Source organism: Lissotriton helveticus, chromosome 8, assembly GCF_964261635.1.
Source record: "Lissotriton helveticus chromosome 8, aLisHel1.1, whole genome shotgun sequence".
NCBI classification, from domain to species: domain Eukaryota; kingdom Metazoa; phylum Chordata; class Amphibia; order Caudata; family Salamandridae; genus Lissotriton; species Lissotriton helveticus.
Window position 1 is genome coordinate 1,338,347,765 of NC_136069.1, and position 21,202 is coordinate 1,338,368,966.

The following is a 21,202-nucleotide window of genomic DNA, read 5'->3' on the forward strand; positions in this document are numbered from 1 at the left end:
GATATGTGCCAGGGAGGGGAAGTATGAGTACCATGAGGGTCGAGGGTGAGTGTCAGGGAGGTGACAGTTGAGTGTCACAGAGAGTCAATGCTGAGTGCCAGAGAGGGAGAAGGGTGAGTGCCAGGTGCGAGGAGTGACTGCCAGGCCTGAGGTGTGAAGGGTGAGTGCCAGGGAGGTGAGGGGTGAGTGACAGACTGCAAACAGTAGTGAGCTGTTGTCTAGAAGGAGGTGCAGAGATCATCACCTGGTGTGTGCCAGGCTGGGACACACCAGTGCCAGGCCAGACTTGGGTGGATGCAAGAACCTCTGAAAGGCGGGTGCCAGGTCACTCGTAACCTTAGTACAGGAGTGGGATGCGCAGGAGAGAGTAACATCTTCATACAAGAAACTATTCAAAATACTGAAAACTCCACTTTATGGTCTTGCAACCTTATGTGGAAAATAATTAGCAAATTAATGGGCTTCCGTAGCGGACTTGCAGCTTCTTACGGCAACTTATTGAGATAAAGTCTGCATTACAAATAAGCCAAAGCTAACACAGTTTGAATTAGTAACGGTAAGATTTGCAATGAACTAGAGACAAGTTAGAAAAGCACCCCAGTATTGAACCGAGGATACAGAATAATAAAAATGGGGGCAATATTGGTCTCCTTTTCACCGCTGACAGCCCAAAAAACAGGGTGTTGTGGAGGACTCAGATTCTGGTGGAATCACAATTTTTAAAAGAGTCAATTTTTCTTAAAACTTTTTGTTCGAGGCATATGAGCTGCAGATTGTACACTATGCATAGGTCGCCACCTAGTGTGGGGCCCGGATATTTGCAGTTTGTTGTTGTCCTGAAAAGTTCTTTGGAAGTCACGAGATAGGTGACTCCTCCTTAGGACCACATTGCGCATGGGCATCGGCTCCATCCCCAGATTGTTTTTTTCCGCCTTCGGGCTCGGATGTGTTTCCTGCGCTCCGGTTTGGAACCAAAATTCCTTCGGTGCGCAATCCTCACCCAGTTCGACGATATTGTCTCGATCGCGATCTACGACGCGATTCTCTACCAAATTCGAAGTCGTCGACCAAGGCCTTCGGGCCTACCTAGGCCTCACTTTCTGGCTCATGGAAAGGACGCCATTCAAGAAGTGTCCTCAATGTGGGTCGAAGTTTCCCCACACCAACCTTCATGAGGTGTGCAACTTGTGCCTTTCACCGGAGCATGAATCCAAAGACTGTTCGGCGTGTGCCTCATTCCGCTCCAAGAAGACGATCCGGGACCGATGAGCTCAAAGAACTATGGCTCGCTCGTCAGCTCCGATTCCCGATGACATCTTCGACGAGGGCGTCGACGTGCCAGAACACCAGCACGCCGAAGAGAGTATCGGATCATCAGATGCCGAAGACTCCGACGTCGACACCATCAAAAAAGGGTTTGGTCACACCCTCACCTTTGGGCTCGGGTGCACACTGAGAGACTGCTTCCAACGCCCTGCCTTCGGGCCATGCAAAGAAGACCACAAAGCCTTCAGGTGGCTCGGGCTCGAGCCAGCCTGCTTCCGGTGCCGACCCACGACCGACACCGAAGAAAAAGCCATCTTCCTCTTTCACGTCGACCGTTGCTTCAACACCCAAGCACACGGCGCCGAAGACTGGCAGCGGTTCATCGACACCGAAACCGCATTCGGAGCCGAGTAAAAAATCGACCAAAGCTCCAGATTCTCATGCATCGGAGCCGAAAAAACACTCGGACTCGAAAAAACAGGTTCCTGTAAAAGGCACTCTGAAAGGGCACACTCCTAAGCCACCCGCCGACTCGGTGCCTAAAAAACCTACTGAGCCGAAAATGTCGACGCCAAAGGATCTACCTGGCTCACAAGAGCTTTTTACACCAGATCCACAACAAAAAACTCTTGTAAAGGATCCAAAAACTGGACAATTGACTCTTTGCTCCAAGAAGAGACCACTTGAGGCGCCAGCACCTCCTCCCCTGCAAAGAAGAGAGACATTGCAAACTCTCCATTAAGGGTCCCTTCTCCTCCACCTCCCCATACTGTTCCTACTCATACACCTCCTCCACCACCACAGCATTCACCTACACCATCTCCTAATCCAGACGATGATGTACACACAGATTCTGATTATGAAGGTGGGGGGGCCCATTACCCACCACAGACTAATAGTTCCCCTCAGTCACCTAATCCATGGGACGATTACAACACCCCTGATGTGCCATATGTCCCACAGGATGATGTCTATCCTTCCAGACCTTCCCCACCAGAGGACACCACAGGTTTTAACCTGCTAGTCCAGAGGGCTGCACGATATCATGGGGTGGACTTACACACTGTACAGTGGAGGAAGACTTCCTATTAGACACTTTTGACAATACACAAAGGTCTACGGCCATCTTACCAATGCTTAAGGGCGTCATCAAGCACGCAACAGAGGTTTTTAAAGACCCCGTTAGAGCTAGGGTCCTCAATCCCCACATTGAGAAAAAATACAAAGCTGCCCCTGCAGACCCAGCTTATATTAAAGGCCCGGCACAATTAGATTCTTTAGTGGTATCCAATGCACGTAAACGTGCTAATTCCCAAACAACAGGTGAAGCCTCATCACCAGACAAAGAATCTAAACTCCTTGACGCCTCTGGCAAAAGAACTGCGGCACAATCGGCTAACATCTGGCGCATTGCCAACACCCAAGCCTTGCTGGCAAGATACGACAGGCCACATTATGACGAAATAGCGTCCCTAATGCAGCACCTACCAGACAAATATAAAAACAGGGCTAATGAACTTATACAGGAAGGTAAAAATATCACTAATACTTCCATCCGTTGTGCCCTAGACGCTGCAGATACTGCCTCAAGGGCAATCAATACCAGCACCTTACTACGAAGACATGCCTGGCTACATATTTCAGGTTTTAAACCTGAGGTTCAAAACTCAATACTTAATCAGCCATTTGATGAAACACACTTATTTGGCCCAAATGTTGACGTGTCTTTGGAAAAAATGAAGAAAGACACCGACCCTGCAAAATCTATGGAAGCCTTGCAGCAGCAAGCTCCCAGACGTTCTTTTTGTCGCTCATCATACAGAGTGTGGTTGTGTGTGTGGTTGGTTGTGTGTGTGGGTGTGTGTTTGTGGTTGTGTGTGGTTGTGTGTGTGGTTGTGTGTGTGTGTGGGTGTGGTTGTGTGTGTGTGTGTGGTTGTGGTTGTGTGTGTGGTTGTGTGTGGTTGTGTGTGTGGGGTTTGTGTGGGGTTGTGGGTGGGTGTGCTTGTGTGGTTGTGTGTGTGGTTGTGGTTGTATGTGTGGTTGTGTGTGTGGTGGTGTGTGGTTGTGGTTGTGTGTGGTTGTGTGTGTGGGGTTGTGGGTGTGGTTGTGTGTATGTGTGCTTGTGTGGTTGTGTGTGTGGTTGTGGTTGTGTGTGTGGTTGTGGTTGTGTGTGTGGGTGTGGTTGTATGTGTGGTTGGTTGTGTGTGTGTGTGTGTGGCTGGTTGTGTGTGGTTGTGGTTGTATGTGTGTGGTTGGTTCTGTGTGTGGTTGTGTGTGTGGTTGTGTGTGTGTATGGTTGTGTGTGGTTGGTTGTGGGTGTGGGTGTGTGGTTGTGGTTGTGTGAGTGGTTGTGTGTGGTTGTGTGGGTGTGTGGTTGTGGTTTTGTGTGTGGTTGTGGTTATGGTTGTGTATGGGTGTGGTTGTGGGTGTGGTTATGTGTGTGGTTGTGCGTGTGGTTGTGTGTGTGGTTGTGTGGTTGTGGGTGTGTGTTTTTGTATGGTTGTGTGTTTGGTTGTGTGTGTGGTTGTGTTTGTGTGTGTGTGTGTGGTTGTGGTTGTATGTGTGGTGTTGTGGTTGTGTGGTTTTGTGGTTGTGTGTGTGGTTGTGTGTGTGTGGTTGTGTGTGTGGTTGTGTGTGTGGTTGTATGGTTGTGTGTGGTTGGGTGTGTGGATGTGTGTGTGGATGTGTGTGTGGTTGTGTGTGTGTGATTGTGTGTGTGTGTAGTTGTGGGTGTGTGGTTGTGGGTGTGGTTGTGGTTGTGTGTGTGGTTGTGTTTGTGGTTGTGTGTGTGGTTGTGTGGTTGTGGGTGTGGGTGTGGTTGTGTGTGGTTGTGGGTGTGTGGTTTTGTGTGTGGTTGTGTGTATGTGGCTGTGTGTGGTTGTGTGTGCAGTTGTGTATGTGTGTGTGGTTGTGTGCATGGTTGTGTATGGTTGTGGTTGTGTGTGGTTGTGTGTGGTTGTGTGAGGTTGTGTGTGTGTGGTGTGTGTGGTTGTGTGTGTGATGTGTGTGTGGTTGTGGTTGTGTGTGTGGTTGTGTGTGTGGTTGTGTGTGTGATGTGTGTGTGTGGTTGTGTTTGTGGATGTGTGTGGTTGTGGTTGTGTGTGGTTGCGTGTGTGTGTGTGTGTGTGTGGTTGTGGGTGTGGGTGTGGTTGTGGGTGTGTGGTTTGTGTGTGTGTGGTTGTGTGGTGGTTGTGTGTGTGTGGTTGTGTGTGTGTGGTTGTGCGTGTGGGTGGGTGGTTGTGCGTGTCTGTGTGTGGTTGTGCATGTGTGGCTTTGCATGTGTGGTTGTGGTTGTGTGTGTGTGTGTGTTGTGTGTGGTTGTGGTTGTGTGTGGTTGTGTGTGTGTGGTTGTGTGTGGTTGTGTGTGTGTTTGTGGTTGTGTGGTTATGGTTGGGTGTGGTTGTGTGTGGTTGTGTTTGTGGTTGTGTGTGTGATTGTGTTTGTGGTTGTGTGTGTGATTGTGTATGTGGTTGTGGGTGTGGTTGTGTGTGGTTGTGGGTGTCTGTTTGTGGTTGTGTGTGGTTGTGTGTGTGGTTGTGTGTATGTGGCTGTGTGTGGTTGTGTGTGTGTGTGTGTGTGTGTGGTTGTGTATGGTTGTGGTTGTGTGTGTGGGTGGGTGTAGGTGTGGTTGTGGGTGTGTGGTTTGTGTGTGTGTGGTTGTGTGAGTGTGGTGGTTGTGTGTGTGTGTGGTTGTGTGTGTGTGGTTGTGCATGTGGGTGGGTGGTTGTGCGTGTCTGTGTGTGGTTGTGCATGTGTGGTTTTGCATGTGTGGTTGTGGTTGTGTGTGGTTGTGTGTGTGTGGTTGTGTGTGTGGTTGTGTGTGGTTGTGTGTGTGGTTGTGTGTGTGGTTGTGGTTGTGTGTGGGTGCAGTTGTGGGTGTGGTTGTGGGTGTGAGGTTGTGTGTGTGTGTGGTTGTGGGTGTGGTTGTGGTTGGGTGTGGTTGTGTGTGTGGTTGTGTTTGTGGTTGTGTGTGTGATTGTGTGTGTGGTTGTGGGTGTGGGTGTGGTTGTGGGTGTCTGTGGTTGTGTGTGTGGTTGTGTGTGTGGTTGTGTGTATATGGCTGTGTGTGTGTGTGTGGTTGTGTGCATGGTTGTGTATGGTTGTGGTTGTGTGTGTGGTTGTGTGAGGTTGTGTGTGTGTGGTGTGTGTGGTTGTGTGTGTGATGTGTGTGTGGTTGTGTGTGTGGTTGTGGTTGTGTGTGTGGTTGTGGTTGTGTGTGGTTGTGTGTGTGTGTATGAGTGGGTGTTGGTGTGGGTGTGTGGTTTGTGTGTGTGTGGTTGTGTGAGTGTGGTGGTTGTGTGTGTGCCGTTGTGTGTGTGGTTGTGTGTATGTGGTTGTGTGTGGTTGTGTGTGTGGGTGGGTGGTTGTGGGTATCTGTGTGTGGTTGTGCGTGTGTGGTTGTGCGTGTGTGGTTGTGCATGTGTGGTTTTGCATGTGTGGTTGTGTGTGTGTTGTGTGTGTTGTGTGTGGTTGTGGTTGTGTGCATGTGGTTGTGGTTGTGTGTGTGGTTGTGGTGTTGTGGTTGTGTGTGTGTGGTTGTGTGTGTGGTTGTGTGGATGTGGTTGTGTGTAGTTGTGGTTGTGGTTATGTGGGTGGGTGTGGTTGTATGCATGTGGTTGTGTGTGGTTGTGTGTGTGTGTGATTATGTGTGTGATTGTTTTTGTGTGGTTGTGTGTGTGAGGTTGTGTGTGTAGTTGGGTGTGTGGTTGTGTGTGAAGTTGTGGTTGTGTGTGGGTGTAGTTGTGGGTGTGAGGTTGTGTGTGTGTGTGGTTGTGGTTGTGTGTGTTGTTGTGGTCATGTGTGTGTGTGTGGTTGTGTGTGTGTGGTTGTGTGTATGTGGTTGTGTGTGGTTGTTGTTGTGTGTGGTTGTTGTTGTGTGTGGTTGTGTGTGGTTGTGTGTGTGGTTGTGGTTGTGTGCGTGGCTGTGTGTGTGTGTGGTTGTGTGTGTGTGTGATTGTCGTTATGTGTGTATGTGGTTGTGTGTGTGGTTGTCGTTGTGTGTGTATGTGGTTGTGTGTGTGGTTGTGGTTGTGTTTGTGTGGTTGTGGATGTGTGTATGGTTGTGGGTGGGGTTGTGTGTGTGGTTGTGGTGTTGTGGTAGTGTGTGTGTGGTTGTGGATGTGATTGTGGTTGTGTGTGTGTGGTTGTGTGTGTGTGTGGTTGTGTGTGTGGTTGTGTGGGTGTAGTTGTGGGTGTGAGGTTGTGTGCGTGGTTGTGTGTGTGTGTGTGGTTGTGGGTTTGTGGTTGTGCGTGTTGTTGTCGTATGTGTGTGTGTGTGTGGTTGTGTGTGTGTGGGAGTGTGGTTGTGTGTGTGCTGTTGTGCATGTGTGGTTGTGTGTGTGGTTGTGTGTGTGGTTGTGTGTGTGGTGGTGGTTGTGTGTCTGGTTGTCGTGTGTGGTTGTCGTGTGTGTGGTTGTGTGTGTATGTGGTTGTGTGTAGTTGTTGTGTGTGTGGTTGTGTGTGGGTGTGGGTGTGGCTGTGTGGTGTTGTGGTTGTGTGTGTGTGTGGTTGTGTGTGTGGCCGTGTGTGTGCGTTTGTGTGTGGTTGGTTTTGTGTGTGGTTGGGATTGTGTGTGTGGTTGTGGTTGTGTGTGTATGGTGTGTGGTTGTGTGTGTGATGTGTGTGTGTGGGGTTGTTTGTGTGGCTGTGGTTGTGTGTGTGGTTATGTGTGTGTGGTTGTGGGTGTGGTTGCGGTTGTGTGTGGTTGTGTGGGTGTGGGTGTGTGTGTGGTTGTGTGTGTGTGTTGTTGTATATGGTGTGTGTGTGGTTGTGTGTGTTGTAGTTGTGTGTGTTGTGGTTGTGTGTGTTGTGGTTGTGTGGGTGTTTTGGTGTCTGGTTGTGCGAGTGTGGTTGTGTGTGGATGTGGTTGTGTGTGGTTGTGGGTATGTGTGTGTGTGTGGTTGTGTGGTTGTGTGTGTGTGGTTGTGTGCATATATGAATGTGTGTGGTTGTGTGTGTGGGTGTGTTTGTGGGTGTGTGTGTGATGTGTGTGTGTGGTTGTGGTTGTGTGTGTGGTTGTGGTTGTGTGTGGTTGTGTGTGTGGTTCTGTGTGTGTGGTTGTGTGTGTGTGTGCTTTTGTGTGTGGTTGTGTGTGGTTGTGGGTGTGGTTGTCTGTGTGTGTTGTTGGGTGTGTGGTGTGTGTGGTTGTGTGTGTGGTTGTGTGAGTGTGGTTGTGTGTATGTGGTTGTGTGTGGTTGTGCATGTGGGTGGGTGGTTGTGCGTGTCTGTGTGTGGTTGTGCATGTGTGGTTTTGCATGTGTGGTTGTGGTTGTGTGTGGTTGTGTGTGTGTGGTTGTGTGTGTGGTTGTGTGTGGTTGTGTGTGTGGTTGTGTGTGTGGTTGTGGTTGTGTGTGGGTGCAGTTGTGGGTGTGGTTGTGGGTGTGAGGTTGTGTGTGTGTGTGGTTGTGGGTGTGGTTGTGGTTGGGTGTGGTTGTGTGTGTGGTTGTGTGTGTGATTGTGTGTGTGGTTGTGGGTGTGGTTGTGGGTGTCTGTGGTTGTGTGTGTGGTTGTGTGTGTGTGGTTGTGTGTGTGGTTGTGTGTGTGTGGCTGTGTGTGTGTGTGTGTGTGGTTGTGTGCATGGTTGTGTATGGTTGTGGTTGTGTGTGTGGTTGTGTGAGGTTGTGTGTGTGTGGTGTGTGTGGTTGTGTGTGTGATGTGTGTGTGGTTGTGTGTGTGGTTGTGGTTGTGTGTGTGGTTGTGGTTGTGTGTGGTTGTGTGTGTGTGTATGGGTGGGTGTTGGTGTGGGTGTGTGGTTTGTGTGTGTGGTTGTGTGTGTGTGGTGGTTGTGTGTGTGCCGTTGTGTGTGTGGTTGTGTGTATGTGGTTGTGTGTGGTTGTGTGTGTGGGTGGGTGGTTGTGCGTGTCTGTGTGTGGTTGTGCGTGTGTGGTTGTGGTTGTGTGTGTGTTGTGTGTGGTTGTGGTTGTGGTTGTGTGCATGTGGTTGTTTTTGTGTGTGTGGTTGTGGTGTTGTGGTTGTGTGTGTGTGGTTGTGTGCGTGGTTGTGTGGATGTGGTTGTGTGTAGTTGTGGTTGTGGTTATGTGGGTGGGTGTGGTTGTGTGCATGTGGTTGTGTGTGTGGTTATGTGTGGTTGTGTGTGTGTGGTTGTTTTTGTGTGGTTGTGTGTGTGAGGTTGTGTGTGTGGTTGGGTGTGTGGTTGTGTGTGTAGTTGTGGTTGTGTGTGGGTGTAGTTGTGGGTGTGAGGTTGTGTGTGTGTGTGTGTGTGGTTGTGGTTGTGTGTGTTGTTGTGGTCATATGTGTGTGGTTGTGTGTGTGGTTGTGTGCGTGGCTGTGTGTGTGTGTGGTTGTGTGTGTGTGTGATTGTCATTGTGTGTGTATGTGGTTGTGTGTGTGGTTGTCGTTGTGTGTGTATGTGGTTGTGTGTGTGGTTGTGGTTGTGTTTGTGTGGTTGTGGATGTGTGTATGGTTGTGGGTGTGGTTGTGTGTGTGGTTGTGGTGTTGTGGTAGTGTGTGTGTGGTTGTGGATGTGATTGTGGTTGTGTGTGTGGTTGTGTGCGTGTGGGTGGGTGTGTGGTTGTGTGTGTGTGTGGTTGTGTGTGTGGTTGTGTGTGTGTGGTTGTGTGGGTGTAGTTGTGGGTGTGAGGTTGTGTGTGTGGTTGTGTGTGTGTGTGGTTGTGCGTGTTGTTGTCGTATGTGTGTGTGTGTGTGGTTGTGTGGGAGTGTGGTTGTGTGTGTGCTGTTGTGCATGTGTGGTTGTGTGTGTGGTTGTGCGTGTGGTTGTGTGGTTGTGTGTGTGGTGGTAGTTGTGTGTATGGTTGTGTGTGGTTGTCGTGTGTGTGGTTGTGTGTGTATGTGGTTGTGTGTAGTTGTTGTGTGTGTGGTTGTGTGTGGTTGTGTGTGTGGGTGTGGGTGTGGTTGTGTGGTGTTGTGTGTGTGTGTGTGGTTGTGTGTGTGGCCGTGTGTGTGCGTTTGTGTGTGGTTGGTTTTGTGTGTGGTTGGGATTGTGTGTGTGGTTGTGGTTGTGTGTGTATGGTGTGTGATTGTGTGTGTGATGTGTGTGTGGGGTTGTTTGTGTGGCTGTGGTTGTGTGTGTGGTTATGTGTGTGGTTGTGGGTGTGGTTGCGGTTGTGTGTGGTTGTGTGTGTGTGGGTGTGTGTGTGTGTGTGGTTGTGTGTGTGTGTGTTGTTGTATATGGTGTGTGTGTGTGTGTGTGTGGTTGTGTGTGTTGTAGTTGTGTGTGTTGTGGTTGTGTGGGTGTTTTGGTGTCTGGTTGTGCGTGTGTGGTTGTGTGTGGATGTGGTGTGTGGTTGTGGGTATGTGTGTGTGTGTGTGGTTGTGTGGTTGTGTGTGTGTGGTTGTGTGCATATATGAATGTGTGTGGTTTTGTGTGTGGGTGTGTTTGTGGGTGTGTGTGTGATGTGTGTGTGTGGTTGTGGTTGTGTGTGTGGTTGTGGTTGTGTGTGGTTGTGTATGTGGTTCTGTGTGTGTGGTTGTGTGTGTGCTTTTGTGTGTGGTTGTGTGTGGTTGTGGTTGTGGGTGTGTGGTTGTTTGTGTGTGTTGTTGGGTGTGTGGTGTGTGTGGTTGTGTGTGTGGTTGTGTGTGTTTGTGCATGTTGTGGTTGTGTGTGTGTGGTTGTGTGTGTGTTTGTGTGTGGATGTGTGGTTGTGTGTGTGGTTGGTTGTGCGTGTGGTTGGTTGTGCGTGTCTGGTTGTGTGTGTGGTTGTGTGTGTGTGGTAGTGTGTGTGGTTGTGGTTGTGTGTGTGGTTGTGGTTGTGTGTGGTTGTGGTTGTATGTGTGTCTTTGTGTGTGTGGTTGTGGTTGTGTGTGGTTGTGTGGTTGTGTGTGTGTGGTTGTGTGTATGTGTGGTTGTGTGTGTGTGGTTGTCATTGTGTGTGTGGTTGTGTGTGGTTGTGTGTGTGGCTGTGTGTGTGGCTGTGTGTGTGGTTGTGTGTGGTTGTGTGTGGGTGTGGTTGAGTGTCGTGTGTGGTTGTGTGGTTGGGTCTGGTTGTATGTTTGTGGTTGTCTGTGTGCTGTGTGTGTGGTTGTGTGTTTGTGTGTGTGTGGGGTTGTGTGTGGTGTTGTGTGTGGGTGCGGTTGTGTTTGTGGTTGTGTGTGGTTGTGTGTGGTTGTGGGTATGGGTGTGTGTGGTGTGTGTGTGTGGTTGTGGTTGTGTGTATGGTTGTGGTTGTGTGTGGTTGTGTGTGTGGTGTGTGTGGTTGTGTGTGTGCGGTTTTCTGTGTGTGGTTGTATGTGTGTGTGGTTGTGTGTGGGTATGGTTGTGTGTGGTTGTGTGTGTGGTTAGGTGTGGTTGTGTGAGTGGTTGTGTGTGGTTGTGGTTGAATGTGTGGTTGTGGTTGTTTGTGTGGTTGTGTGTGTGAGTGTGGTTGTGTGTGGTTGTGTGGTGTGGGTTTGGATGTGTGCGTGGGTGTGGTTGTGGGTGTGGTTGTGTGTGTGGTTGTGTCTGTGGTTGTGTGTGTGGTTGTGTTTGGTTGTGGTTGCGGGTGTGGTTGTGTGTGGGTGTGGTTGTGTGTCATTGTAGGTGTGGTTGTGTGTGTTTGGTTGTGGGTGTGGTTGTGTGTGTTTGTGGTTGTGGGTGGTTGTGCGTGTATGTGGTTGTGTGTATCAGTGTGGTTGTTGGTGTGAGTGTGGTTGTTTGTGTGTGTGTGGTTGTGTGTGTATGGGTGTTTGTGTGTGTGTGTGGTTGTGGGTGTGGTTGTGTTTGTGTGTAGTTGAGTGTATGGTTGTGTAAGGTTGTGGATGTGGTTGTGGGTGGGTGTGGTTGTGTGTGTGTGGTTGTGTGTCTGGTGTGGGTGTGTGTGGTTGTGGTTGTGTTTGTGTGTATGTATGTGGGGTTGTGTGTGTGTTGTGTACGGTTGTGTGTGTGTTGTGTGCTTATGTGTTGGTCGTGAGGAAAGGCTAGGCAGGGAAGGGGTTGCTACAGAGGAGAAGGGCTGCATGGGAAGGGTTAGTGAGGGCTGCGTGGGAGGGGGTGGAGGAGCATGCTGTAAGGTTTACTGAGCGATGAAAGAAAGGAACAAGCAACTTAATGACCCGTGACTAATGAGACAGATGGCGGCTGTGCGCGTGCACGCTCGCGTGAACGCAAGGCTGTAGCCAGCCTGTAGCACTTTGAAAACTCACCTACTAAATGTCTCTCCGAGCACCGCATGCGCTGGCTCAGCGAGACCTCAAAAGTGATTAGGAAAAAAAGTAAAATCTGTGAAATTTGATCAGGGAGATTGGCAATATGTTTTCTATTTAAGTTTAAAGGTAAAAAGCACGTAGGAAAAGCAGAGCACCATTAAAAAACAGCAGTTTGCAGTTGACCAGGACCTAGGCAATATTTGAGGCTGACCACGATGGAGTTGAGTGGAGATCGGGAACAGCAAGCATATAGTCATGGTCAACATTTTTACCTTAGGACCTAGTATATGAATTAGAAGTTAAAATCATTCAGCCAGAAAGGTACCATGCTGAGATCAGGTAGGGTCTCTTGAAGTCAGTAATGTCATCATCATCATCACGCTCCAAATGAAGTTGCTTCATTGCTGGGAAAGATTTGCTGCCACACCCTAGGCCAAGGTTTTACCTTTTATACTTAGTCACATTTTTGGTTCTCAAAATACTCCGGCAGGGCAAGGCTAAAAGCTTTAGCTAGGCAGGGCTCCACTAAAACAGCTATCGTTACCTTGAGGTGGCGCTGAACCTGTTTTCAGTGCAGCAAAGGCTTCCAAGATGGATGACCTTGTTTTTCCTACCCATCTTGGGTGTGACATTTCTAGGCATCCCTCAGCATCTTGTCCCAGTGCTCTAGTGGTGGAAAATGACTAAATTCCACTTTTCTCTAACTGCTGTAAAAGTTATTTCTCTTCCATCCTGAACCCCCTAGGTCCTCAGGTCAAGCTTCTAGACACAAGTTCTCTCTCAGCCAAGTCCAGTTTTTTGTGGTCATTTGTGTCCATTTGGAGCCAAAGGTGCTTCTCCCTTTGGTGTCCCTGAAGCAGATACATATGTTCTCAGCCACCTGACCATTTGAACACAGTTCCAGTCCCTGGGTACCAGCAAGAGTCAAGAGAAGTCTTTTTTCCAGCAAGACCACCTTTTTCAGGTGTAGTTTTCCCAAGTCCAACAATATTTTAGGTAGGTGGTGTTTACTCGAATCTTATCCCGTGCATTAGCAAGTGACTGGAGAATTTCCCTACCTGACACTGGCTACTTTCTCACCCTATGCCAATTTTATTTTAATTTTATTGGAAAAATTCCCAGAAGCACTAAATTCAGGATGACCGTACCCTCCTTCACTCTCGAAGAGCTGCAGTCAGGCTCCTAGCCACTCCAAAATTAAATGAGCTCTCCTCCCCTCTGTCATGCTTAGAACAGGTTCTCCCTACTTCCGGGGTTGGAGCCAAAGGCTTTAGGAGGCATCAGGACATAAATAGAAGCAGATTCTGTGTACCCTCTTTGGTATCAGCTTGTCAAAAGAAGAAGGTTAAGGCTGTTCTTTGTTCTGTCAGCTGTGCTGTACTCCTCCCAGATGGCTACTTCCACCTAAGTGGCCAGTTGTTGAGAACACTCCTGCCTTCATGGGTTCAGAGGCCAGGCTATTGTCCTCTGGCAGGCAAAGTCATCACTCAACCTGGAATATGTGATGGCCTCTGGAGGTTTGATGAGTTGCAGAGCCGGTTTTCAGCCAGTTCTGGCTCCGATAGCTTAAAGTGCACTTTCACATAGATACCTTGCCACTAATGTTATAATAAATCTGTTTTTACCATGGAATTCGATATTAAAAATTAAGTGGAAAAAGATATGATGAGCTTCTCTAGCATTTTCCCAAGCAACAGTGAAAACAGCTGTTATGCCTTCTGCCACATTGAGGGCACCAATTTTAAATATTTTTTTATATGTTAAGCATACATGCCAACATTTCAGAAGAGCAAAGAGGGAGATTTAAAAAAAAAATCGGGAGAATGGGGCCTTGAATCGGGTTACTGGCATGTATGGGCTTTGGAAGTGTGCTGCTGCAGGATTTGACATTTGAAACACAAATGCACATTTTTTTCATACCTTTCAGTATCATGGAGCGCAATGGCAGGCAGAGAGAGGGTGATGCAAGTGTTGTGCACCGGCCAGGCAGGTTGCTGGCAGTGCATGCTCCCCCCACCCCACCCCCCTGTGTGACAGCCTGGGCTAAAACAGCTTCCTGTGCATACACACAGACCCCCACAATACTTCACAGGTCTTTAAAAAAACATTCTCTAGTTAATGACACTGTTGGTTTTTCACCCCTTCTAGAGCCCCTGCATGGCCACTCTGACTATTGCTAGAAGAATTGGCACTTTACATAATACCAAGCCCTGTCAGCTGAAACCCCGAGGAATCGGGTTTTTGCTTGCAGGAATCGGGAGGCGGGAGACTAGCCTTGAAGTCGGTAGTTTCACGCCTGAATCGGGAGGGTTGGCATGTCTGGTTAAGAACACAGTGACAAGTTTTGCAAATGTTATCTGCTGAGTTATAACAACAATCCGCGTCACTCCGCAGAATGCCCGTACCGAAGAGGACATGCTAGTCAAAGTCTAGCATCAAAGGGAAAGGTGAATTAGTCTGAGAGAGGGTAAAGAGAGAGAGCGAGAGAGAGAAAGAGAGATAGCATGCCCAGATCTTCTTTGCACAGCTCTTTGAGGTGTTGTGTATCTGGCTGCTGCATGGGTATAAATGGAAACACTCTAGTAATAGACTCACTAATCAGGGAATAGCACCAAACACTCACAATAAGTAAATACAGGTATACTTACTAGCTTTGGAGATGCGGTCCATAGTTAACCTAAGCCATATGCTAGGGAAGCCAGTAAGTCCAAGAATGAGGTAACAGATCAGGGCTCTTCTGAGCGGGGAAGCGGAAAGAAGAAATTCGTAGCAATACGACACAGCCGAAAAGAAATCCAAAGAGCAAGGTCAGCATAACAGACAAAGGGGTCAGATAACTGAGGAACAGTAGAAGATGTAATGTGGAAAAAACAAGATACTTCTGTTTAGGAAAAATATTGTGTTTTCCCTGTGGGATTGGTGGCCCAACCACCTAATGCCCTCTTTACCTCAAGTGGAAGTGGTCAGGAACCCAGGAGTCAAATTTGTTGGTGCCTTGTCTTTTCGACCTCAAATTCTATGAGCATCTGAGACATGCTTCTCTGTGAATACATCTCTCAAAAGGTTTTTTGAATTTCTCCCACTTGCGGTGAAGAAAACAGAGGCTTTTGCGCTTATTTCTTCAAGGCTGGACTACACCAACAGCATGTACTTAGGCATTGTCTAGCATTTACTCTACAAGTTTCAAGTAGTCCGAAATGACACCGTAAGGCTAGTTCTTAGGATTCCCCGCAAAGGCTCAGTTTCTCAGGGGCTCATGGAATTGCACTGGCTACCCATGCAGAAGCGGGTTATTTTTAAATCTCTGACTTTGGAATTCAGAGCTTTCCACTTAACAGGCTTGAAATACCTTTCAGATCGTTTTATGCGTTACAGAACTCAAATGACTCTTTGATCTTCTAACACCAATCTGTTACGAATTCCTAATTTTAGGCTTAAAACCAGAAGTGGAAAATCTTTTACATCATAAGTTTCCAAGGGACTGGAGTCAGCTCCCCTGCTCTTTGAGATTAATGGAAAATGAAGCTGTATTTAAGAAACACCTAACAACCTGGCTTTTTCCGGCACCTGATGAGTTGTGTAGCCAGTTGATTTAATCCTCCGTTGGTCAGGTCCTTTTCTTCCTTTTGTGAACTCTAAATAGGCATTGTTCCTGATAGTGAGTATTTATTTGGCTGAGATAGTGTCAGGATGCTCTGTCTGGAGTGAGAGGGCACTTTATAAGTAACATTTAAGACAAATCAAGGAAAATGACAAAGGTAGAGGATGGGAAGTGATGAACAACTAATGAAAAGCGGAAAACCAAATCAGTATGGAAAGTTTCCAGGCAGCTTCCTAAAGCCTTCATGTTTAAATATTGCTGCTGCCTTTCGCAACCCGGAAGTCACACCCTTGTCCCAGAATGTCCTGCTGCTCACTATACCCAAGCTGCCAAAGACCTGTCCACCAATTCCTTAACACCTTATGCCTCACAGGTGTTCCCATAGCTATTCTCATTGCCTCATGGGCTTAGAAGACGCACTTTATAGGTGACTTAATATATTAAAACGTGTTTTTACATGGATAAAGCACTTTTCCACTTCATGTTTTGCTCACTTCTTTTAAACTGTAGTACAGGCAGAATGCAATGGAGATCCTAGAAGTCATCTATTTTTGTCAGATATATTGGTGATGTACATACACTCTGCAGCCCATATATGGCATTTAACTTCCATGCCTCCGGTGCCATTTCTGCACTGTGAGAAACTGCCTTTTCTGTGTGGTGGCACCCATTTTTTGCTGAATTGTATTGCAGATTTTTAGACTGCACATTGGGGCACTGCTTTCCAGAGTACTTTGCTTTGTAACTCCGCATGCCAATTTATGAAAATGGGAGTGCGTCTACTGTGGAGTATTGGTAGTCTTTACTATGGTTAACCAGTGGAAACCACAGCAGACTAAGATGTGTGGTTTGTTGCACAAGGTATAGATATCCTTTCTCCAGCCCCATCGGAAGAGACCATGATGACCTAATTGATAGTAGTGGTGCTTGCAAGGACCCCTCTAACGTCTGTACTGAGGAGGGGGTGGTGGGCAGACATCAGAGAAACAGATTTCAATCCAATACAAAGCTGCTGAGACTTGTGTAAGGAGCAGAACCAGAGCTGGATGTGAGATGATTCGATGGTTGTGACATTTGGCCAAAGGAAGCCACTGGAACACTCCATTCCTAGACAGCAATGAGGATTTTGCGCTGGTGCTGGTGGTGTCTGGGTGTCCTCTGACATTTGGGAGGGTGCAGGCAGAAGCCTGAAGAAAGGTATGAAGATATGTGTGATAGGAGAATTCTTCAACATCACAACTGAATACACGTTGCTGTGGTTCAGGGTCACCTTTATCCTACAGAACTGCAGTAGCCTAGTGCCAACAATGGTTGATGCCAGCTTAGTGCCTCTCTCCATCTCCTGACCAGCACCTCTAGCACGGGCTACAAAGAGCTTTGCAGAAGAAACTTTAAAAAAGATCTGTAGGGTGAGTTCGTAAAATCGTCAAACCCACTTAACTAAAGGGATTTCCATCCCCTAGGAAAACCCTATTTTGCGAGTCGGTATATTACCGACTTGCAAAATAGGGTTTGCAAGTCGCTAGGAGGGGTTTGTTAAGAGCGTCCCTTCCTAATAGCGAGTCCCACTGGTATGTAGGAATGTTTTGCGAATGTGAATGCAGTCGCGAAACATTTGCAATTAGAAAATCGCAAACTGACTTTTTCTACATCTGGCCCTTGGCTCCAGTGGCACAATAGACTTTTTGGGGATTTTTTATTTCATTTCTTTTATGGGCAGAATCTACTTCCTTCTACAACAAATAACGGTTTTCAATACTGTTATGTAATTTAATATTTATTTGTATTGTTTATTTAGTTATTGTATCTTTTTGTTTGTATGCAGCTCTACAGATCACCCAGAGGTATCTTAGTACTAGAAATAATTGGCCTTTCTCTGTTAAGTATAGTTAGAACGTTACTACTTTGAATTTATGCAGCTAGGAGACTATTCAAATATCTATGGTTTGAGTGACTGATTAAACAAGCATTGGCAAAGCCAATATAGATGATGTTTCACAAAGGTGCAGTACCTAAAGGTGTTTCTAGATGCCCTTGAGTCCGATGCAAGCTTTTGAAATGTTTTTCACAAAGATGTAGTAATGCAAGCCCCTGCTACAGACGCCTCTAGGGTTAAATTCAAATACTTGAACGTTGTTTCACAAATCTGCAGAGTCTTAAAGTAGTACTAATTGCCCCACCCCTCTCAAGTCAGGTACATGCACCGGAAAGGTATTTCACAAAGCTTCATTATTGCAGGCTGTTGCTAGATGTCGAGCATTCAACATATAATTTTGCATTTGCTACTCTATTGACTTGCGGTTAATTTCTACAGGCTACGTAAACATCCCAATGCTGGCTTCAGATGTTGGTCGTCATTTTTGCATCTTTCAGTGAAATTCTTGTATGTGAAGATCCCTGAATGTGCATTGATATTACCAGTCACTGGTAAATAGGAAGTGCATTCAGCGCGACCTGCCATTCTGGAGTATTTGTTGGGTCAATGTGCACAGGTGCTCAAAGAACGTTTTATGACTCGCAGTGAAGTGAGCCAATGGCTGGAGTGGGTTGACCCGTTGCTCCATGCTGTATCCTGTGGGGGAGTTAGTGAGGTGGATGCAAAATATTAATGACGTATATATTTCTTATGATGTTTCTGGAAAACACGAGCCTTGACAAACCACTAAAGCTGTTTTGTGGCCAGACCTAAAAAGCACTAGATTGTGATGTCATGTTTAATTTACAGGAAAAAATCCAATCATGATTAAGAATGTAAAACCAACTCATACCAATATTGGTCTCCGGTCACCGTTTTATCGTAAAAGAGCTTTATCCAGTAGGTATTTGTCTCAAAAATGAGTCAGCTTTTTTTTTACTTTCGTGGAGAAAGGAATGTCTAAATTACCCTGAACATAGTATATAAACAGTGGCCGCAGGCTCATAACGCCAAACCCTAGTCGAGGTCAAATAACAAGGTGTCACAGAAAGTAAGGCAAATCAATCATCAAAACAAATGTAAAATGTACCTCATAGGAGAATGTGAATACAGTGCTGAAGGTTTTATCTAGACATTCTGAAAACAGCAATAATCCCCAAAAAGAATTTAATTGCCTTGAAATGCTGAGATTTGCTCAGCCAAACAATAATTTGAATTAGGGTATCGGCTAATTATAATTAATACTGAGTTCAGTGACAATGCATACCAGAGCATGAAGAAGATGTGGACAGTTTAAGTGTATGACTGCATGTGTGCCCTGAAGCTTAAGGTGCTACTATCACTTTTACCCAGGTGCTTCTGTGTAATAACTGTAGTAAATTGCCCTCTCCCCTCATTATTAGTCAGGACCTGCACCGAAACAATATAAATAATATTGCGAAAAAGCATCAATTAACAATGGTGACAAATGCATTCTGTAACACATTTACTCTGTCGTGTTTCTTTCAGATATTCATTGGAAATGAGAACAGCCAAGGACACGTCAAGAACCGATTCCACCCCCCTATAATTTCCAGGTTCTTCCGAGTCATTCCCAAAACATGGAACCAAAGCATTGCACTTAGATTGGAACTCATGGGCTGCGATGTCTTATAGGGCCTTACATCCCTATATCTACTGACTTCTTGAAGACCTTCAGGGACATGTATCACAGCTCCACTTTTCTCATACATCCATAACAAGCAACAAGGCCCCAGGGTTACGTGAAAAATGAACGCAGGAGCTCTCGGCTGCACCTGACATCCACCTGTGTTATGAGTAATCAACATGAGGGTGATTATCACCCGGGCCTGTCCTTTCAGCAAACAGCACTGGGTGTGCAGGGACTGGTGGCCGCCATCTTGGTGCAGCTGGCAGATCCAACTCAGATTCACCCCCAAGATCTACAGCCAGTTACCAACCACGTCAGCAGTTCCAAAATGGAAAATGTATTCGAACCTCAACACTGATAGTAACAGACCCTGGAAAAAAAAGTGTTTTAATCAATTAATGGCTGTCTATTTTTTATATGGAAAAAAAATTCTGGAAGATTGAAGAAACCAGCACTGTATACAAAGAATACCTGGAATGTAAGGTGTCTTTTTGTGAAGCTTTAGAGACTTCGCCAACATTCCACCAGTTAATAGGATTGTTTTAATCCAAACTGTTGATAAAATAATGTTGTGAGACTGATTTAGAGCTTGGCAGGTGAGTGTACTCCGTCACAAATGTAACAGACAGCCCTCCCGCCTTATTATAAGATCATTACATCATAAAGCACTTGTAGTAAGGAGGGCGGGCTATCCGTCACATTTGTGACGGAACATCCGAATGCCTAGATCTAATTCAGGCTTTAAGTTTTCCTTTAGTGCAAGTTACCTCATTTACTATCTTTCCATTTCCTATTTAAGAGTTACATTTGCAATCTGACTCGAATGTCATTTTAACTACGCTGTAAACCCTGTCTTGGCCTGCATTGCTTCTTCTACACATTCTTAAACAACTGAACGCACTTCTGTCATTTAACTACACTAAACTCTGCTGCACCACAGGTCCGGCCAGACACAGAAGGGGGTGACTCCTGTCACAGATTCCCAGCTGGAAGTGACGCACCAGACACCAGAACGTCAAACACCAGGACATGCACGAGCACCACCAGGGTGGTGGAGTGGGCAACACACGGGTGGCATTAAGATAATAAAAAAAGGCACTTACCTTGCAGACTTGCCGCACGACATCCTCTTTGCTCAGGTGACTTCGCTCCTGGAAGTTCCTGATCAGGAAACTGCACTCTCCAATCCTGGCATGTCTCTCAGCATGAGAGATGTGCCAGGATTGGAGGGAGTGGCCTCTCGCATCACTCCTAAGAGCACTGGAGGCCAGTGCTTTCTCTAACCAAGGGTTAGAGAAGTTTAAAATGCGCATGTCAGGCTTGCCGTCGCAAGACGACCGGCCAAAGAGACATGCGCACTTTAAACATAAGTGCAAAGCTCCCTGCTGCCGCTCATCAGCACTGGCCCCGCCCCGTCTTGACACTCGGTTCAGGATAGGCTGCTTCAAAATAAAATGGTAATAAATAAACGTTATTACCATTTAATTTTTTAGCTGCTCTGGGGCATTTTTTTGGGGGTGGCGGCGCTCCTCCGCTCTCATGGAGGAGCCGCTCCTGAGATGCAAGGGAAATCTGGTTCAGTCACTGCAATACAGCCAAAGGAATGACATGACAGAAGTTGAAAAGTCACTTGAGATAAAATGAAGACTGCATCACCTGGGGTTCGAATATATGGAATTATTCATTGTGAAACTGAAAAGTGTACAGTATACATTTTGCTATAGTATTTACTGCACATTTTTATAGATATTGGCCTCAAGTATTTCCGTCAATAGATAACTTGCAATATATAAATGTTAAATGGAATACGTCCTGAATTTGTTCAATGTGAAAACATAGACTGCAGAAATGTCTGAAAAACCGCGCAAACGCATCAATTTAATATTCATGTTCTAAAGATTCCTGATTATGAAATTGATAAATTATTCTAATATGACTCACCATGTCTCACCGGAGCACCATCAACTTGTGGGAGGAATCAATTATTTCTGATCAGAGAATTTCCATCCATTTGACATACTTTTGTCTTTCTCATTCCCACCTTGCCATAATTCGTTTTTTTCTGATGTGGATGACGAGATGCAGCTCTTCCTGAGATGATGCGGGATCGGGTCCATGTCAGTTTCTGGGCCAATTTATAAATTACAATACGTTTTACTTTATTGAAAAGCCACTGAAAAGAGGGTGAAGGAAATGCTAATAATTGTTATGTTCAAGGCAGAAAGTTTTATATACTGGTGTGCTAAAAGTTTTTATGTGGGACTTTCTTCATGTTAAAAATAGTATGACAAAAGATTTGCATAACGGTTGAAATGCAATATACTTCCTGTACTTATGTATTATTGGGCTCTGCGGGATATTTGTCTCCAAGCATGCCTGCTTAATGGGTTTAAAAACACGCAACAAACATTTTGTCGAACAAGACACCAAATGCAATGTATTCATAGTGTGCTAACATATATTGTTTTATGCTCATCATTTGAAATGGAAAAGAAATGACAAATACTGGAAGGATGATTTCCGTTGCGGACATTCGATTGTACATGATGCACGTTTTACAGTGGATTGCAAATAAAGGTCGGTGTTAAAGCCTGAACAATCATTGTTAAGCCCGGCCATGAAGTTGGAGATGCAACATATAAATAAAGTGCTTTTTTTTATAACTGAG

The 21,202-nt window shown here is 46.4% G+C and overlaps 1 protein-coding gene across 1 annotated transcript in view; it reads left to right on the forward strand.

Annotated features, from left to right (window-relative positions):
* Positions 1-18,675, forward strand: part of F5 (coagulation factor V) — a 711,267-nt gene extending 692,592 nt beyond the window's left edge. The window contains exon 25 of the mRNA XM_078658317.1: positions 18,393-18,675. Within this exon, the coding sequence (XP_078514443.1) occupies positions 18,393-18,539 (147 nt within the window). The 3' untranslated portion in view covers positions 18,540-18,675. The remainder of the gene's footprint in view (positions 1-18,392) is intronic.
* Positions 18,676-21,202: the final 2,527 nt, after the last annotated feature.